Source organism: Neolamprologus multifasciatus, chromosome 16 (assembly GCF_963576455.1).
Source record: "Neolamprologus multifasciatus chromosome 16, fNeoMul1.2, whole genome shotgun sequence".
NCBI lineage: Eukaryota > Metazoa > Chordata > Actinopteri > Cichliformes > Cichlidae > Neolamprologus > Neolamprologus multifasciatus.
The window spans coordinates 19980502-20002299 of NC_140454.1; the positions used below are offsets into that span (position 1 = coordinate 19980502).

A 21798-nucleotide genomic window follows, 5' to 3' on the forward strand; every position below is an offset into this window, starting at 1 on the left:
CCTGGTTTATAAAACCTTGATTGGACGGAGTAAGTCACGTTGGCCGTGAAGCTGTGAGTCTGATGCTGCACCATTGTTCTCCGAGCAGCCGGAAGGAGTGCCTGTCTAAGCACCGCTGTACACCTCAGTTGTGCCGATACTTCCAGTATCATTCGGGAATTCGGGGCCGGGTTTAACGGTCTCACACTGGTGGGTGATTTCCGCAGAGGCAGAGCCGTGACATGGTGCTGGGGGCAAAACTGTGAAATCCATTGAGAAAAGGGCGTCATTGACTGACTGGATACTGATGATAGTAACGAAATGAATGGTGAGTATTATCAATTACAGGTAACAGGCCTATATTTGAACACTTGCATATTTGATGAAATTACGGACAGACGGATTATATTTGTTGCTCACGTCTTTTTACTATTTCCTGAGGTAAATTGACGATTTTACGTTTGCCTGCTGTTTGTCAGTGCACTGGATGGTACATTTGTTTAACTACACTGGGCATCACAGCTCAACAGTCACTCTGCTTAGGACATCTGCTACAACTAAATAGCCATTAAAATTTAGGAGCGATTTAATACTTTTTCTTCAAATTAAACTGGTGTCCATTTTATTGCTCAAACGTTTTGCGCACAAAGAGTTCAGCTCAGTGTTTAGATAAAAAAAAAATACTATGAGCTCCTTTTTGTGCGTCACTTTTGAGTGAGCACGTGTGTAACACAGGCAGACTGGTGGCCAACTGTCCTCTCATGTGGACTGCTAGAGGAAGAGAGTCTAGTCCCCTGCAGAACCTTGTATGGAACAGACAGGGGAGGCAGCGAGGCTCTTCCCCTCCTTCCTCCCCAGGGATACCCCCACCTCCCCTCTGCCTCCCAACTATAAAAGGAAAGAGTAGCTCACAAAGAGATTTAGATAAAGCTCTGTCAATCAATCATTCATATGTCAGTGCTGATATGGCAAAGTTTCCCTGGCGAAGCCTGTGTACGGCTGGTGTGATAACAGCAAGAAAGGGGAAAAAAATAGTAAATATTGTGATGCACTTTACATCAGATGATACAGCAAAACATATTTCTTAAGGGCACATTTTGCACAGTCTCTATAGATTTTCTAGCTGTCCTAAAGACAGATTAGATTTGCTGCAGAGGATCAAATACTATGCACATCTCTCGTCTTTATTCCTTACAGAACAGAAGCGGGTCGTTGCAGTCTGATATTCTAGTTAAAGGTAAGAGAAAATCTTGCTTATGCTATTTGAAACATCTTATTGCCAGTTTTCACAACACATTAACATACTGAATCTATGCCTGTGAAATAGACGGTGCTCAAAGCTCACACAACTGTTGCTATGCTGCCACAAAAGACCCTCTAATAACAAGATATGATGTGATGTTGATGCAGACAACAGTGTTTAGTGAATACAGACAGCTGCGCTATTCTCTTTGGTTTATACTAGAGAGAGATGCCTCTGATATCACTGTGATGAAAAGGGGACATATTCTTTATAGAATATGCTATTTTTCATGTTTCGTCTTTATTTTTTCTCAATAAATCACCAATCAAAAAGAGCAAACAAAGACCTCACCATGCAGCTCTAATGTATTTGTATGTAATGCAAATCTATCCTTATTTGAACTGTCAGATTTGGGTTTTTTTACATCAGACTTGAACATGGCAGCATCATTATCCAGCACAGCCTTCTTTATTGTTCATCTGCCAGTCTTTTTTAGTCAAAAGTCCAACAGTTTGTAGCCGTGTCCAAGCATGCGGCCATGTACTGTACATGCAACCATTTTTCATATTTGCGGTTGACATCTGAAAGGTGAGGAGGTGGGCTTTGTGTGAGTGTGTGTGTGTGCGAGTGTGTGTTTGGGGAATGGGGCCTCTCTTCTTGTGTCTGTGTATTTTTCTTCCTCAATCCATCTGTTTCAGCCGATCAGCATCCAGTCCTCAGAGGAACAGAATTTAATTAGTACATGTGGCACAGAGTGAAAGGACACTGAAACATTAAGTAGATGTATTTACTTGTGAAAAGCTGTATCATTAAGCTGGCTTATTTGAATAACTGATTCAGCCATGCTGGTATTACATACTGTAGCACAGATGGCTAAAGCTCGATAACAGTAAATGTAGTCCATTGAAGATTCGCAGGAAAGGTGTGATGGCTTAGCAGCACTTAGAGGAGCCTCTCAGCAGGAGGCTGGTGTGGGTGAGCTGTCCGCACACAAAGTTCACATGCACGTTTAAATCTCTTTTGTGTCCTTTTAACAGCAAGAATTTGTGGCTTTAAATTTGACCTTAAGGTTGGGCGAGATGTTCTGAGTTGGGTTAAGGGTCAAACTCTAAGCTGTTGCATTGAGGATTAACAAGTTTGTGGGGTTTTTTTTGTGTTTTTTTAAGTATTTGTTAAACAAAAATCAAAGAATATGCTGAAATTCAAAATGTATTATTTTGCTTTTCAGTCCTCTCATTTCTGTTAATTCTTCATTAACATCGTAATTTTTGGACTATGTGCAAGTCTTTCTCTCTTTTTTTTTTTTTCCTATTTTCCAAGGTTTCTGAAATATCTGAAAAAAGTCATCCACCCTCCCATTCCCATCAGGCTAAACACTAAATTTAAATTTAAATTTAAAATGACACTCTCAAAATAAATACATTACTTTATATATAAACTATGTCTTGATGCAGCTCATTTACAATATACGGACACACTAGACAGCCTTTCCTTAGTTGCCACACAAACAGAAGATATAAAAGGTGCGTGTACATTGCAAGAATTAGAAAAAGTAACATTTTTTTGGTGTCTTTATTGTATGTTATACACAGTTTACTTTCTGGCAACAAAAACCATTTGGCTTACTCAGTAATTCTGCCTTCCTCATGTTGTCGAATGCCTTTTTTTCATTAATTGCACGTGTTAATTGATGCCTCTCTTCTTCACAAACACAAAATTTAAATCATAACATCGACAGCTTGTATAGAAAGAATGGAGTCTGAACTAATATCAACCTTTTAGATTACATAGCAGCTTTGTGTCCCTCAGCAGGGTTTGTGGTTCCAATTTAGAAGCTTTTGAAGTGATTTTTTTTGTGTGTGTCTTTGGCTCCTTTCTGGCTGCGCTGTGCCGAGTTTTCACGGTTCAGGATTGTGCTCTCTTGAGATGTTGCCATGACACCTATTTGGCATCTTTTGTCTGTCGCCAGCTAATCGAATGTCATGAAAAAAAAAAGAAGACTCATCTTTCTGGCTTAATGAGTTTTATTTGTTAGTGAAAAGTAAACCATTGCATAAATGCTTTTATATATCCAGTGTGAATGCAGCCATTTCAACAGAATTGAGTGAGCCTGTAATTATGTGCTTTAACTTTACATTTCATTTCATTACTACAGGTTATATTTCAGTTTTAATTGAAAATAAATGCTGATTTTTAATGTAAAACGACAATTGAAAAGAGAAAACAGTCATTTCAAAATCATTAAGATGCTATGCTTACATGAAAATGGTGGAAAATGTAGCAAATGTAGAAATTAAGAAATGATGTTTAAAAAGAAAAAAATTTTTTTAAAGTTGAGACTTTGGCATGTTTGCGTCTGTGTTACATCATCTCTCTGAACTGAAGAAACCAATTCCTGTACTTTTAAAAGCAAAATGTTTCCCTATTTTTGCTTGATATAGTTTTTCAGCTGCTCGAAAGCTCAGCAGTCCTTTGGAGCAGTTTTCATTTCATAATATTGTGAATGGCTGACAGGTGACAGACTGGATTAGCACCTTGACACACAATGTGGTTTGGTATTATTCCGCATACTGAAATAAGCAAGGTACCATATATGTATGGTATAAGACATTTGGATGGCAGCATATGTGCTTGATATAATTCAGCATTAACTGGTGCTATCACATATGTGTACAGTAAAGTGCCCCTCCTATACACACTAACGCACCACCACATAGCAGCAGTGGCTTCTAAACTATGGGATATTGCCAACCTCTCGAGGGGAGAGCGCCTCCATAATTTTTAAATGAATAACTTATATTTATTTCTTTGCTTGTTGGAGTGTTTTGAAGATGTAGTTACAAGCTTTGTTTACTGAAAGTTACATCAGGTATGTATCTGTGTGTTTTGATGGCTCTTTCTCAACTTGTGAGAAATGTGTTGCTGGCTTCAATGTTAAAATGAGCACCCATCCAAATATTTTCTTCTGCTTATACAATTTAGGATTGCAGTAGAACCGAATCCTGTCCCAGCTGTCACAGCGCAAGAGGCAGGGTACACTCTGGACAGGCTGCCAGTCTGTTGTAAGGCTAACACAGAGACCGACAAGCATGCACACCTATGGTCAATTCAGAATCACCAATTAGCCTAACAAGCATGTGTTTGGAGTGATGTGATTGGCTGAGGAACTCACACAGGCACAGGGAGAACATGAAGAAATGCCCTAGCTGGCATCTTGATTCAAACCCAGGATCTTCTTTTTCTAGGGCATTAGTGCTAACCACTGCACCTCCGTACTGCATGAGTATATATTTTACATATAAAACCCAATATGGTGTCTTTGTGCTATTTTTGGTTATAAAGCTGGGTTAAATCATTTGCATATTATATGTTCCTATAATTGTGAATGGCAGAATCTAGAATATAAATGTTTTTATGTCAGAAGGTGGGAACTACATGTGACTAGCAATACACATTCACTAGTCACTTTGTTAAGTACACTTTGCTAGTACCAGCTGGACCCTCTTCAGAACTCTTTGTGGCGTTCAGCACAGTGCTGGAAAACCTCCTCAGAGATTTTGGTCCATACTGATACAAGAGCATTGCTATAGAGAGCTGCTAGAGAGCTGAATTCAGCTTCATGGTGCTTTATCCTGCTGAAAGCAGCTATCATAAGATGGGTACACTGTGGTTATAAAGGGATGGATAGTCAGCAACAGTACTCAGAGAGGCTGTGGCATTTAAACAATGCTCAGTTGGTACTAAGAGGGCCAAAGTATGCCAAAACAAATATCCCCCACATTACACCACTACCATCTGAATATTGCAGCAGAACTCGTCAGAGACTCATCAGACCAGGCAACATTTTGTCAAGCTTCTGTTGTCCAATTTTGGTCTGAATTGTAGCTTCAGTTCCCTGTTTTTAGCTGATAAGAATGGCAAACGATGTGTCTTCTGCTGCATGATGCAGTGAGTTGCTGCCGTGTGATTGGCTGATCAGATATTTGTGTTTTAATAACAGTTGAACTGGTGTACATAAGACGGCATCTGTGAATGGATGTCTGTGGTGGAGTTACTCTCAGTGAAACCTAGGATATATTATTTGAAATATGTATTATAAATTAAACGTGTTATATAAGAATTTATAATCCTAACTAACAACACCTTAAAACAAAATTTAATTAGGTGTGTATCCTGGATGCTAATTAATACATATTTCTCTCAAGAGATATTTTGTGTCATTTTTTTTTCTTTTGCTCAAAGTCACCACATATAGTAATTGCATTCAAAGCTGGCCTACTTAACCGTTTTTCTCAGATAACAGTGTGAATGCTTTGCATATAAAAAAATTATTCAAGATCTCAACATGATACTGGCTATATATAAATGATAAGGCTTGTCTGCAGAATATGAACTCCACATCCCACAGCTTTCCCAGCCTGCGTGAAAGATAAAAGCAGCCCTGTCTCTATGAAATGCTTCGGCAGCTCTGTGTCTGTCAACAAACCGGCTTTTGCGAACTTTCAGGAGGCATGGGAAAATACAGTCATAAATAAAATATAGAGGCATGAATAATTTAGCTCATCACTGTGATTGACGTGAGGGTGAGGGTACCTGATTGTGCCTCCACAGTGTGAGACTTGAATTACAGCAAATCAAAACATCAGTCTGAATGTGGAGCGTCTTCGTCTTCATACTTGTCTGCTGTGCTGTGTTTTGATCATTAACACTAAACAACAACAACAACAAAAGGAGTTATCGTGAGATGTTTTCTTAAAGATTCAATTTCAGTTCAGTCCTGTAGTTTTACTTTATTAAAACACTGTTAATACTGTTTGGTGTGAAGCTCCCATGAAGCTATACCTAGAATATTCCCAACCGTAATTTGCAACAATAATAATTACAGTCATTCGTATGACTGCCAATTATTTCCACCTTTTTGTGCCTGAATACTGGTGCATTTAAATGTGCTACATTAGAGCACCCTTTTCTGTCGACCCATGCGTTTAATCAGGAGCCATGCTTCCTGTATTCTTGTACAAGGAGGAAGAACGGATCAATGATTCCCAACATCGGGTTGTACTGTAGCTGCAGAGGCTGCAGCAGGCATCACCAGGCTGTAGCTCCTCCGTGTGCTGAGTGCTGAGCAGTGGGCTACACTCCCTCTCCCCTTACCCTGCCTTTCCCCTCTCTTTCTTCTAACTCCCCCCGCCCCACCCCACCCCACCCACCCCTTTTTTTTCATGTGTGTGAAGCAGATCTGTCTGCAGCCCGAGGCAAGTGCAAGTTAACAAATGTACAGAGCGCATGCGAAGTCTCATTTGCATAAATCTGTAGATGTCGCAACGTTTCCTTAAACGGATTCCTTTGTGTTTAATTGGGGATATTTTTTTTCCCCCCCACCTCATGTGCATTCTTGTGTACGTCTTTCAAAGATGATTGAGAATGCGAACGACTCTATTTGACAACGGATCAATTATTTGCAAAATTTGTCCACCTGACCTTTATTGCACCGCAATGGAAAAATTATGAGATGTTTGCTTACTGCTCTGCGCCTAACCTGTGTCATGGCAGACCAACTGCAAATATAACAAAGCTTAAGCTTGACTGCAGTGTTTGTGCATCATTTTTTATATATTAAACAGCTCCATGATCTAAGAGAGTTCCATTATATAAAAAAGACAACTTATAATGACTTATTTTCTTTTTCTGTTAACATTTAGTTCTTTTTTTTATTCTAACCACCCACTGTATTGATTATGTTTGGTGTGTGATCCCCGTGACTGTGTGGTCTCCAAGTACAGGATGGAAATTAGTATGTTTATTACTGAGTATGTTTATTTAGGACAAACGACACTTCACCCCACACAAAAAATATTCTACTGTATTCTCTAATCTAGAAAACGTTTTAAAAAATAGGACTATGTGAGCATTGCATTTGTGTCACTCGGTGGCAGGGATCCTCCACTGACATCATCTGTAGCTGTATAATCATCCAGGCCACAGCATCTCCTCGGGGGAGTCCAGCTGAGACCTGGTCTCTCTCTCTTTCTGCCTCTATCTATTTATTCCTCTCTCTTTCTTTGCCAAGCTTTCTTTCTCTGTTTCAAGGTTGCCGTTGATGGTTGAGTGTGACACCAGTGATAGATGACTTCGAACACAACATCAGACTGCCTGCATGGCTGAGGATCTTTTGTGGTTTCAGGATTTTTCTGTGCTTTGTGATCCCCCTCAATTGGTTCTGCTGGAATGCTCCCTCAGTCACCCAGACAGAGTTTGCTGCAATGAAAATAAATGTATCTGATAATCAAGAAAGAAAGATGGAAAGAAAAAAAATGAATAAAACGATCTGCCAAGCCATCTGGGCTGTATAAATGTGGACTTCATCACTGCGGAAATTCTAGTAGGCTGTGATGCTACCAGCCATATTGAATATCATGGGCATTTTATGGATGCAGACAGAATAAAAAAAAAACAAAACAAGATTTCCTAGCATATATGCGGTCTGTACTCACCCATCCTTTCCCCTATTAACCCATTTGGCGACCTTTGTATGTGTATGTGTCATTAAGGCAGCTTTTGGTCAAAATTAGCCTTAGCCTATATAACTTTATTATCTGGCCATTTCACAAGAATCACATTTTTGGCTTCTTAACTATTGTCAATCCATTCTGCACTTGTCTTTTAGGTTTCTGCCAACTCCTATTATTAAAAAAAAAAAAAAAAAAAAGGCCTGTACTGGCTGTTGCACTGATTACACTCTGTAATCATTTTGATTCCAGTAAAACTGTAAGTAAGTAGAACAGCCACGGGACATTTCTGTGTATACCACAAAACATAAAAGCTCAAAAATGCTTAAAAAAGCTTTTCAGTCTATGTGCCCACTGAGCAGTCATAGAAATGAACAGTGTACCATTTTGGATGGTTTCAATTTTTCTTTATTAATCTTTGGTGTGTGCTCTTTGCATGTAGAGGTAATTATCTCCTTCAACTTACATATGCATGTCGCTCAGTGGTTAAGTAGTTAAGTTGCAGAAAAGTCAAGTTGTTAGAAAAGACTGTCAAAATGACGATGACAGTCTTTTCTAACCTTAATCAACCGGTTGTGGTACACTGTATTGTGCTAATACAAATTGTTCCATGAATCAACTAAGAGAGACATATTCTGCATTGAAACCATGGGTTCCACTGCAGATGTGGTGGTGATGTAACATCGATCTGCCTTGTCTGCTGCTGCCTGTTGGAGTCATCCATCATTCAGTATTGTTTCTTTATGAACTATTCTCCATTAAGATGTGCTTTTCCAGTGATTCCATCAGCGCCGATGTGCATATTTCGTGGTGCGTTGATCTTTGCATTCTTTGCAGATGTGAGTGGAGTACCTACCTTATCTGGTGTTTTTTCATTTTGTCTTTTCTTAGCAAATACTTTTCTTTCTATGCTTTTTATTTTATTTATTTTATTTTATTTTATTTAGAAAGAGGGGCAATACATATTAATGAACATTTTAACAAATGTAAATATGCCAGATTATAGCCTTGGACTAATTTCCATCTGCAGACCCTCTGACAGGTTGGTGTTAAACACAAGTTAGTAAAAACATACAGAGACACTATTTACAGGTCATGTGACAAGGACAAAAACGGTGATCACATTATACTAGAACAAACAATGACAAGAAGAGTGGACACAGAGGACAATATAGATAACAATAACAGAAACACATCAATTATATTGCACAAACCCCAGTATTGCACATGCCCTGACTGTCCCGATATTGCACTGACCCATTACACTAATAGTTGTTTCCCTTTTTGTAATACACTAACTCTTTTTCACGTCTAATATAAAGCATGATTATTAAACATGATCACATGTTTGTGTGTCCCTCAGCCTCCCTTTTAAGTGACTCTTAAAGAGGGGTGACTTGTACTTTCCCTCACTGACAGTGGAAGACTATTCCAGAAGCTCACTCCCTGATATGACAGAGCATTCTGTGAAAAGGTGGTCCATCTAAATGTCAATTCACAATCACCTCTAACAGTGGCTCGAGTCAGTCGAGACCCGGCAACACTGTTAGACTTTTGTTTAATAAAATCACTCATTGGTGGAGGTGCCAGACTATGTATAGCTTCGTATATTAGACAGGCAATTTTAAATAATTTGAAATTAGTAAAATTTAGAAACTTGTACTAAATTTGACAATGGTGATATGAAAAAGGTTTTTTATCTAATATTTTCAATGCTCTTTTGTAGCATACTTTGATTGGCCCAATAGCAGCAAAGCTCGTACATACAGTATTCAATATGAGCCGGTATCATAGAGTGCAGGAATGTAATCGCTGTGTCTGTTAATGATGTGCGGTTATGTCTAAAGTTCTGTATATTAACATTTATAGTTTTCACTACTTTTTTAACGTGTTTTTTAAAGGATAATTTTGAGTCTAGTGGCACTCCCAAATACTTAAATTCCTCAACATTAACTAGTTCTTGTGCACCCAAGCAAACTTTTACTGCAGCCACGGTTGTTTTAGGTTTACTAAAAAACACTGATTTGGTCTTTTTAACATTAAGGCACAGGCATGAGTCATTCAGCCATTTTGTAAATCATGTAATGCCAATGAAAGCTGATGGGCTGCATCATCAGCAGTTTTGGCTTGTGTAAAAATTACCGTATCATCAGCATACATAATCGTGTCCACATTTTTGCACACATTGGGCAAGTCATTTACATAAAGTGAAAATAACAGGGGGCCTAGAATTAAACCCTGAGGGACACCTTGCGTACAGTAAAGATAGGGTGACTTGCTATTCTTTATTCTTTTTGCAACACATAACAGTGGTAGTGCTTGATTATGCACCCTCACATCAATTGTCAGTATTAGCTTTGGAGGCAAACTGCTAACTACTTGGATATGAAGCTATACTGAAAATTTTAATCTACTCAACATATTGTTTTTGTTGTTGTTTTATTGTTGTTTGCCTTTGGAAAAGCAAAATGGAAGCACTGAAGTGCTTGTTGTGAATGACAGTAGATAACATTGTGATCTGCCCTGCTGGTACACCTGAGGGAGATACTTGGTCATTGTTGATCTCGACAGGCTGAAGAATCAACCATCTGGTCTTTATGTATTTGAACATACTGTGAAATAGTTCTGTTGGGTGCCAAGAAGGATAATGACTATGATGAAGGTGATGAACAAGGTGGGTGCAATAATTCATCCTTGGTTCACTCTATTTTCCTCAAATAAAGGTTGTGATTCATGGCCACCGTTGCCAACGAATTGTTGATATGTTTTCATGAAGACAGACAGTTCAAAGCCAAATGTTTTAGTGAGATTACTGAAGAATTTATGTAATTGTTAGTTTTAAATGTTGGATGTTAACTGAAAACATGCATATCCAGGTCCTGTCTGCAAGGCCCTGGCAACAGTGATTTGCCTACTCCACTATAGCTGCTAAATTTAAAAAGCAGGACTTTAGGATGTCATGATTTACTTTTAATTCGCTACAGTAGAAGCTTTTCATGTTGTCTATAATTACAACAGGGCTGCATTAAGGCAGTTCATTTGTTTTAAACCTTTCTTTTTTATTATATATTTTTCAGTTTCTTTTATTCTCCAGTTTCCTACATTGAGATAAATGAAAAAGGCTGTTGGAGTCAGAGCAAATATAGGTCACCACCACTGGTGCAATGGTGTAACAAATGCCAACTCTGGCTTATTTTATGTAATAGAAGAGCATATACAGTATCCATAATGCTCATGGGTAAATCATTAAAGGAATATGGATAAGGCTGTAAATGGCATATTTCATGAAACGTTCTGTAGAAAGTGATAATAAGAACAGCTAAAACTAACAATTGTATGTGTATGCATTATAACAATAGGACATATTTTTATTGTTGCAGCCAAAATATTAATTGTATTTTGTTATGACATGTTATGTTCTAACAAAACAAAAACAAAATTTGGAAATGGGACAGGTTGGTTAGTTTCTTTGTTCCCATTTTCAGAAGGAAGCTGGTAAAATAGAAAATATAGCTAAACATGCTGCAAAGATAAGACATCCATGGCATCCAGGTTGAAGAAAGTCCTGATTTTTATAAGTTGCTGTGTCAGTGTTTTCACGTTACTTATTCTAGCAATGATAGAAGAGTAATGAGGTGGCTAGTGGTCCCATCATAGCAAGGAATTTCAGGGTTTGAATAGACTGGCTGGCTGAGGCTTTCTGTGTAGAGTGCGCATGGGTTCTTTCTGGGAACTCCTGCTTCCTCCCACAGTCCAGAGACATGCCTTTTAGGCTAATTGGTGATTCTGAAGTGGCCCTAGGAGTGAATGATTCTCTGTCTTTCTGTGTTAGCCCTGTGATAGAATGGCAACCTGTAAAGAATGTACTGCGCCGCTCGTCCAGTGACAGCTGGGGCAGACTCCAGACCCCCCACAACCCTAAATTGAATAAGCAGAAGAAAATGGATCAATTGATGGAACAAACCACTGTAATGAAATATGTCAAAGCTTTTGTTTAAGAGAAGAATCTTGCTTTATTATTAATAAATAGATATTACACCCACTGGTAGAAGTAGTATACACTGGTATTGTAAAAGAACTTTAATTTGAAAAAAATTACATAAATACCGAAGGTGTAAATGTGATTTATTTAAATTTCATGTTGAATTTGAATAAGATAAAACCTGATGTAGGTATATCACCACTTGCCTCTTTTACAGAAATATTCATATAGATGTTTTTTAGGTTACAATGGAAAAGAGTACATTTAGTAGCTTTGCTTTCAAGACTTGCTTTGCAACACGGAATTTGATGCCAGCAGGCATAAATCAGTGTTTCTCATGTGCCCACCTATCAATATAACACTATATGCCAAGTCATTGACATTTATTTTCTCAGAGTCGTTAGCAGAGCAATCATTTTTATATTTAACAAAGTATGAGGATAAGTAGTTCAGGCTTTCCATTAGTACGCTCATTTATATCAAAGAAGAGCATATACAGTTAGATGCAGTTTTCCAGTTCAGTACAGTAACCATGCAATGTATGCAATCCATGTTTTAAAAAATAAGAAAATTATCTCGATCAAGGAAAATGAAGGCAGCAAAATATAAAATGACAGATTTAAAAATGAATGAACTTTGTTATTGTTGTCCTGCTTTTAGAAGAAGGCAGTTAAGAATTAGAAATATTGCTTTTTCACCAGACTGTGGTCTTACTGCAGCGGTCCCCAACCTTTTTTGCGCCACGGACCGGTTTATGCCCGACAATATTTTCATAGACCGGCCTTTAAGGTGTTGCGGATAAATACAACAAAATAAAACTAGTACCAGTACCAAAAGAAAGAAAATTTATTCATAACACACGTGAAAAGACCAAGGAAAACCGAGTAAACGATAAAAACAATAACAAAATAACGCTGAAAACCGATAAAAACCCTGAAAACTATACATTTCACACCTGAGCCTCAACTCTCGCGGCCCGGTACCAAACGACTCACGGACCGGTACCGGTCCGAGGCCCGGGGGTTGGGGACCGCTGTCTTACTGGGTTTATTAGATTGAACAGGTCACCCTGTTGTTGTGTCTGTGTATTACTTGTACCTTTTTACTGGTGCAGTTGTTAAAATGCTTGCTTGTTCTTTGGTCCTTCTAATTCAACCATAATGGCGGACTGTAATCTCTGAGTGCATTGTTAAAGTCTGCACTGTTGGTACTCTTCCTCTGGCTTCCTGTCTGTAGTAAGTAACCACATATAAAAAATGAGCCAATTCAATGACCACTTCCATTCTAGAAAAAGATTTTGACCCTCAATATCAATCCTCAGTGTAATCACTCTAATACTACTACTAATGCAGCTACTGCTGTTTTCCATAGTGTAGCATGTTATATGGTAAGGGAAAAATCATCAATCAGGTCTTAAAACATCACCAAAACATGATAAAATAACAAAACGTGTTCCTTATTAAGTAGTATGTGAGTTCATAGTTAGAAAAGTCATAAAATACCAATTGTGGTCTTTGAATGTGCATGAAAATAATGTGGCAGAGTATGGAAGAAAGAGGTGAGGAGACAACAGAGATCTGTAGAGTAGGAGGAGCACAGTGCTGTCAAGCTGAGGTTCAGCGAGGACACAGATGATGGATGACAGATGACAAAAAATTGCAGGAGCAGATTAGTTCTGTTTCCTTGAATTCACATCAAAGAAACAGCAGAAACTCACTGACATGATATTATCAACTAATAAGTTTAATTGAAACTGTATAAACTAACTCAGTATTTAAATAATATCCACTTCATAGCTTAAAAAAGCTGAGGAGTATGAGGATTTCTTTAATATTGTCAATGATGCAAACAATGTTGCTAACTCAATATTTCCACCATTTGTCTGTCCTGTGGTTATAGATTTTCAGAGTCTATAACATACTATTATTTCCACTGTACTGTATGTGGGGTTTGTGTCCAGAAATAGCTGTTTGTTTTACTGTATTATCTGGGAGGGGAAAAAAGCCTCTAGTCTTAAAACTATCCCGTAAGAGGAAGTGCAGGACTTTTATGTTGACATACGATCCGTTTGAGTGCGAGAATGATATTGTGGCTCCTCGACTGCACTAGCCGAGGCCTCACTGACTCTTCAGCAGCACTTCCTGGCATAGGAAGTGTTAGGAGCACGCTCTCTACAGCACTGACAAATCTTGTTTCCTGTGGATCTCACTTGCCAGCCTCTTTCAGGTACACAGCATCTTTATAGCTCCAAGCTACTTGCAGACAGATAACGATCTATTTTTGCTACCTTTATCCAGGATAGTCTTTACAAATCAGCACATTTTGATTGTGTAGTTTAATGCTTTCTTTTCCCATTTTTCTTTGCTGTGTTGTTCTTGGCATTGAACATTTCCTCTTTTCCTTTTTGTTGCCTCACTCTGTTTCTTTTTCATCTCTCCCTCCACCTCTTCCTCATTATCCTTCTCCCCCTCACCCTTCCCTTCTCGATATGCGCTCTGCTTCCCCCCCCCCCCCCCACATCCCATTTTCCCACTGGCCAGCATCTTTCACATAGCCCCCCCCCCCCCCCCCCCCGACACCACACCACACCACCGACCCTTATAAATTTCTCCCATATTTTTTCATTCTCCTTTTTACTCACCCCCCCCCTCATACCTCTCCCACCTCACTCCCTGCTCCCTGCCCCCTCCTCTCTCCAGCTCATGTTGGTAAAAATATCTGCAGACAGCAGGAGCAGAGGCACGCCTGACTCTCTCCCCCTCTCTCCCTCCCTCCCCCCTCCTCTCTCTCTCTCAGACATCCCACCCATGTGATCTCACAGACTGCCTCTGCTCTGCTCCACTCTTCTCCAGTCAGGCTCCTGCCTTTCAGCCGGCTGCAGCTAATGAGCCTTTGTGTGGCCAAAAAAGACAGCAAGAGACAGAGAAAGAGAAGAAGAGAGAGAGGCAGTTAAAATGAGATAGACTGTCATCTTGCAACAATAAAGCATATGGTACCGACAGTGCAGTCAGAACAGGAAAATTACCAGTCTGTCTCACACTCCTGCACCCTTTTTTCTCATGCCCGTGGAGCTCAGGGGTCGTTGCAAGTCAGTGGACTGAAACAAAATGGGACTCTCTTCATTCATCATGTTTCACTTTTTTTGAATAGCCACATTTGTGACTGTGCTGCCGTACTGCTGTGAGAAGAGGTGAACGGAGTCACACTCAGCCAGTGGATACAGGTCAGTTGTTCCTGTGAGGGGGCAGGCCATGCACAGGAGTGAAATGTGGCCACTGTAGGATTGATGTGTCATGACTTGCTCCAGATGCCACAGGCTTATTGGCATCACTTGGGATGAGTGTTTTGAGCTTCGCTTTGTCAAATCGGCTTATTGTTATTGTGGGAACCTTGTGAATGATGATGGGTAAATAATTGTATTCATAATGCAAGTGTGCTACAGTGCTGTGCGCGCAGCTGATTAAGGATAAGAGTTGAGTTCCACAGTTGATGTGTGTGCCGACAGAGGCAAACACAGGGAGGGGCTTTCCAAGCTGGCTTTTTTGCTGCATTATTTTCTCTGGGATTTTCTCTCTTGTACCATAGTGTGTGCTGCCCAGCCATGATTAGTGGTAAGGCAACAGTGAAGACAAAGAAAGAGCTGTTGGAGAGCAGCAACCATCTCTGTTTTTTATTTAGCCACGATGAGAGAGGTTCACCCCATGTTACCCACAGCTCTGTGGTTTATGATGTCATTTGTATGCAGTGTTAAGATTTTAACTTTTCAGGCTATCACAGCTGAATACAGATGAACTATTATACACTTGTCTGAAGGAGAAACTGTGTATAAATGCATCAGCAGAATTTGCTTAAATATTAACTCCATTTTCTAACGTCAGAGTTTTATTGTACACAGTATGTTAGACTGGAAACATTTCCATATGGGAAAGCACTAGTTGTGAGAGTACATTAGAATCTCCATGGAAACCACTTTTGGTATCAAAGCCTAGTGCAGCCTCATCTATGGGCTAAGCATACGAATAGGTTTCCAACAATAGTGTCTAATTAGGACCCTGAGTAGAAAATGGACTAAAATTGCACAGGTCATTTCTGGTGGAAATTTCCATTCCTGTTGGCTGACAAATTAAGTGGATTGTGAAATAAACCAGTTTCTTTGCTGTTTTTGATTTGAGACCAGCAGATTCTGTTAATGAAAATGTAAAATATCACAGGGCAGGCTCGTGTAATCTAGTCTGTCTTCAGTTAATCTTATTCTTGTAATAAAACTGAGTATTTTGATCTTGAGTTTCCTGTCAGCCATTCATTCACTTTTTTTAATCTACAAGCTCAGGATACAGACTCCCATTTCTATTTAAAATAAATAAATAAATATATATTTCTCTTTGGTGAGAAATCTTTTCAGTGAGGTTACCCTGACTGACTCCTCTCCTCTTCACATTCTCCCAGATGGAGGACGCCTCACATTCCTTAGTTGTAGGTAGAGCTGTTGACTCTGGAGGTTCTCCAAATGCTGGTGTTGCCATGTCACTGCACTGAACAAGCACATCCTCCCGGGAACAATGACCCTCTTGCTGGCAGTGCTAGTCCTCTCTGGGTTGCACCTCTTTCACAGGCAGCATGTCTCTCAGGCAGCATTTGCATCTGTAATGATTTGATAGCAGAGCCCAGATGAAACATTGAGGCTGTCTGTGAATGGAACTCCCCCACAAGCTGCTCTGGCAGATAGACGAAGTGGGACTGGGTGCACACTGTCTTTACTGATTCCAGGTTCTCAGAGAGAAAGGCAGCAAGGGAAAAGCTGCCAGTCATAGCAATCCTTGCTGTGCTACTGCAGCACTATTTCACTGGCCTTATTTTGAAATGTGACATGATGTTCCAACTACTGCTGTTAAAGCAGGGAAAACAAGTAATTTACTATGATTAGGAACAACATTTTAACAATGTCATGTAAATACTGATCACCACTAAACAAGTACTACAATGTTGCAGGCCATTAATCACACACTAAAGAATAATGGCAGGATATTTATCCAAAAAAAGAAGGAAAAAGGAGCAACTGATAGTTATTGCAGTGTCGTAGAGCCAGTTTCTGTAATCATAATTAGTTTTATTTTATTTGACTGATGAGCTTGTTCTTGTTTATTTGTCTAATTGCATCATCACTCAGGGGAGTTAATGGACCCTCTCAGTTGACATTGAAGTGGTCTGCAACACTTCAACACAGCACGACATGCTAACCACAAACAGCCTCAACCTACTGTGCATAACATTGCTGTCCAATATTACTGTAGAGCTCATGTTTAAAATATGTTTTCATAGCAGCGCTGTGGCGGCTTTCTCTGGAAGATTTGTTGCAGTGATCATGTCTATTATTCCATTTTTGCTAATATCTTTGCGGTGCTTTATGATGCATGATTACAGAGTGCATTTTTCAACACTGTTTCAGCAGTTACTGCTTTTCACAGTAAAGATTTTCACTCCAATTTGCAATGGCTCTAACTGCATTCACCTGAGGCCTTTTCTTTATCCTCTGTAGGAAGTATATGAGTTAACTGTAGCTCCCTTTTGAAGGGAGCCTTCTTTTTTTTTCCAAATAAGGGCAGAGCATTTTGAAGAGAGGAACAAAATTTATGCAGGAAATTGGAACATGCAAAATTGAAGTTGTTTTTGTTGTTTGTTTTTTGGGGTTTTTTTTGGAGATAGTGACTGGTTGTCCCAGGGTTTAGATTTTGATGGTGGACAATCAGATGAGGTGGAAAAGGAGAGGAAGAGTGATGCACGATTGACGTCTTGAAAGGGAGTGTGACAGATTACAATGACTTTAAAGACCAAGGACTAAGTTTTGTTTGAAGAAGGTAGCTCAGTGGACCAGAGTACCGATGTTGACATTTTTGAATGAGGTGAATCTGAACATGTGGGAAAACAGAAGTGATGGAGGAAAACAAGAGCGGCACGATTAGCCCATAGTACAGAGGGGAATGGAAACTAGACATGAAATTGTTCTCATACTTGTACATGAAAATGAACATCTTTGGGTTTGCACCTGTATTAAAATTCCACATCCCATGCAAGTGAAAATTTTAGTGTATTCTTTTAAGAGAAAGCCATCATTTTAGACCAGTGCATATATTTTTAATCACTTCTGTGTTTTATAGCAGCAATTAAATTGCAGACACCTTAGATTTTGCATATTGTACATATATTCAACCTGACAAGTAAAAACGCTAGACAAGTTGGTCCATTTTCTCTTTTTGTTCAACCTCTCAATCAAAGAGAGTGGAATGAACTTCCTGTAAGGAAGACAGTTTATAATTCGCAGCTTTCGCCTTTCTTTTTCTGCTTCTTTGTGCCAAGTGATCAATTGCCAGGAGAGTGCCTGGGAGCTGAGACAGTGGCAGTGGAGATTTTGTGCATGTTTGAGTGAAAGTGATGGTGGGAGAGTCTGGCTGGTTGCTAATTGAGCGAGTTGAAGATTATGAGGGCTCTGAACTGGATATTAAATAATGTGTGGCCCCTCTGCTGTCTGTTGGTTTCAGGTGCAGATGCGGCGGGCCATGAGCGGAATACTGAAGAGGAAATTTGAGGAGGTGGAAGCCTCCTCCTCCCCGTGCTCTTCCGTGCGGGAATCTGATGATGAGGTCTCCTACAGTGAGAGCGGGGATAGCAGCGACAGTGTCAACCCCTCTGCTTCAGGCCCTTTCACCTGTGAGTGCCTGCATCTTTTAAATTTGTGCATTATATTCAGTGACAGTAAGATTAATGTCTTAATTTTGCCTCGTGATAGACAAAGCTAAAGGACTGAAAGGGATTTTTACGCAAAATCTGAGCCAGCCTTATTTTGCAGCCTACAGTTATTGCAGGATGCTACTCAAAAAAGACAAATGTGCATGTCTGTCGATAGCGGAATGTAATATGAATTTACAGTCATGGCTGTGCATTAGAGAGGAGAGGAGGCAAAGAGTCTGGTACTGTAATAAAAGGGAAGCATGCACAGGCAGCCTTCCTCATTAGTAACATCATCAGTGTACTGGCCCAGCCAGAGGAAATAGCTGATTTTGCATCAAGCTGCATGAGTGCAACATTGCTGGTGCTGCACATGTAAATGCTATATCTAACGTATCTAAAAACAAGTTTATTGTTTTAAATAATGATTGCTTATTGCAATCTAGGTTTTTTGTTTGTTTGTTTTTAATGAGAGCAGCCCCGTTGAGAACAGACTCATGCATAGTGGGTTATGCATTATTAATTGTTTGAAATCAGCTGACTAATCAGTTAATTGTTTAGTCTTTAAAATAGATAAAACTATTTCTAGATCCCAGTGTAACTCATTATTAGTCTTTTCTTAAAATATAAAATCAGCAAAAATAAAACATATTTAGTTCAAAATATATGTAAATAACAAAACTCCCCAGCACATTTCTAGACAGAAAGATGAAATTATCAAATGCACTTCAAAATATTTACCTCTTTATGATGAATCCATTGAAACATTTGCAGATTATTTTTCTGTAAGTCAAGTAATGAGTTTCCTCAGCTGTAGTTTAGAGTCCAATATTAATAGGATAGGTGTGAGATACAAGTAGACAAGTGAAATGAAGAAGCCACTAAAGATATGCAAATATAATTTTGAGCTGAGATTTTATAGGTGACTCAGAGGAGCCCCCTTGTTAAAAGATCTCACAGTATGTCTGGGCTTAAAAACGACTTTCAATAAAAGAAATCAGTCTCAGAGAAACCTATCACAAAATACACGTCTCCTCTCCAGGTTTCAAAGGATACTGAAGTCACTTCTAATAAAGAACACGGTGCACATGTGAATCTTATGGTTAAAGACATGCGATGGAATGTGAATGAAATAGATTAAACAATACTGGGTCATTAATACTTCGGGGGATATTGAAAACATTCAGATGCTGGCTGAAAAATCTCAATAATTTGATTCTTAAAAAAGAAAAGAGCCACATTTGGACAGCATGTTTGTGTTCCTGTGTATCTGCACAGTTTGCTTACTTGGTTAATTTGGTGTTACTATTATTGTTGGGTCTTCCAATATACAGCGTTTTGATGTGTGTGTTGGGATTTTGGTGCTATATAAATAAATAAAAGATTTTTTTTAAGCCAGGTAGCAAGAAAACAATGTGAAATAAGAGTTTTTGATGATGCCTTTTTGCGTGTATGAATGACATACATAGGGACGGGGGCCTTTTCCTCAGTAAGAGGGCTTAGAGACAGAAGTTTTGTACAGCATCTCTTGAGGTTCTTTTTGGCCTCTGTGTCAACCGCAGCCGCCGGTAACCGGGGCCTCGAAGGTCAGCTAATAGCAACAAGAGAGCTGCGCACTGGGAGACAGCGCTCTTGTGAAGTAACACGCATGTAGTGATTGAGTATCTTGGCAGACGGATGAAACACTTAAGTCCTGAGTGGCTTTGCTTTACATCCTTTGCTGTGGTGTTGGGCAGAGAAGAAGAAAAACATCTGTAGTCTGTTTCTTTTAGAGTGTCAACGAAACAGTCAGATCAGAGCATTTAAAAGAAGACCTGTTAGGACAAATTTCATATATGAAATATATTCATCATATAAAATCTGATTACATAGCTCTTAACATCTGTTAATTGTTTATCTATTGTTTTTATAGGTAATGCTACTCTTCGCTTCTTCTGCTCTTCTCAGCAGTCTTGCTCTCTTAGCTCTACACGTGTAATGAAATGCATTGTCTGCTTTTGCATGGAGTGGAGAGCTGTTGGAACCAGATGGTTTCTATTTGTCCTGTCTGTCTGATAGGGGAGTGAATACTGGGAACACTGCTCCTGTGAACCAGCTCTCTCCATCTCTGGGCCAGGCAGGGGATTATTTATGCTCCAGTGTTGCCCTCTTCTCTGCACCTCCCCCTTGTAGAGCACTCCTTAAAAAGACACACTAAAGACTTGCATGCCAAGTGGAAGCACAGAGACATGATGAAAATCTGTGCTAATTTACTACACTGCTATAGTAAATTATATGTCTATATCTATATATCCATCGATATCTCTATATATAATAGATAGATGTAGACATATAAAAGAGAGAGGCTATTTTACATGGATGTAAAATAGTTCTACTCTAGCAGAAAAAATGGTAAAATATATTTGGAAAAAATCAGAAGTTATAAGCTCTTGAAGTAGAGCTGTAATCCTTTCCACGTGGCGCAAGTTAATTATCAAAACCATTTTACAACAAAAACAAGAATTGCATGCATGCACTGTACTGTGTTCAGACTTCCTGTTTTCCTTTTCAGCTAACTCAATATTGAAGAGGGAGAAGCGCTTGCGGACGAGAAGGGTGCATTTTGAGAATGTGACAGTGTACTACTTCAGCCGACGGCAGGGCTTCACTAGTGTGCCCAGCCAGGGAGGCAGCACACTGGGCATGTCCAGCAGGCACAGCTGGATCAGGCAGTACTCCGTGGGTGAATTTGCCCTAGAGCAGAAGAGGATCCACAGAGACATGCTCAGAGACCACTTGAAGGAGGAGAAACTCAACTCAATCAAACTCAAGGTGAAAGCATTTATATTAGTTTCTGAACAAAATCCTACCTGTAAATCTTTTTTACTGTGGATTTCATGACCTACATTCAGCAGATGTCATTGTTTGTGGTGAATTTTTCCTGAATGATTTATCGTTTCAAATAAACCAGATTGTTGATGCTGATGTTTAGCTTATTATTTGTGCTTGAATATTTTTTCCTTTTTGTTTTTAAAGCTGACTAAGAATGGCACAGTGGAGTCTGAAGAGGCCAACGCACTCACAGCAGAGGACATATCTGATGATGACATCGATCTGGACAACACAGAAGTAGACGAGTACTTCTTCCTGCAGCCTCTTACCACTAAAAAGCGTCGGGCACTGCTGCGCTCCTCTGGGGTAAAGAAGATTGATGTGGAAGAAAAACATGAACTTCGGGCTATTCGCATGTCCAGAGAGGACTGTGGCTGTGATTGCAGGGTTTTCTGTGACCCTGAGACCTGCGCCTGCAGCATTGCAGGGATCAAATGCCAGGTAAATCCTATGACACACATTCTGTAGCTTCATGTTCTATTTTCTGAGTT

General features: G+C 39.4%; 1 protein-coding gene across 4 annotated transcripts in view; it reads left to right on the forward strand.

The window, feature by feature from the left end:
* Positions 1-21798, forward strand: part of csrnp3 (cysteine-serine-rich nuclear protein 3) — a 25868-nt gene continuing 4070 nt past the window's right edge. Inside the window, exons 1-5 of one of the 4 annotated variants that reach the window (XM_085135874.1) lie at positions 2-307; positions 1177-1216; positions 18250-18418; positions 20988-21247; positions 21452-21748. In XM_085135874.1, coding sequence (XP_084992000.1) covers positions 18256-18418; positions 20988-21247; positions 21452-21748 — 720 coding nt within the window. In that variant the 5' untranslated portion in view covers positions 2-307; positions 1177-1216; positions 18250-18255. The other 3 variants (XM_085135872.1, XM_085135875.1, XM_085135876.1) reach the window with 3 other exon arrangements.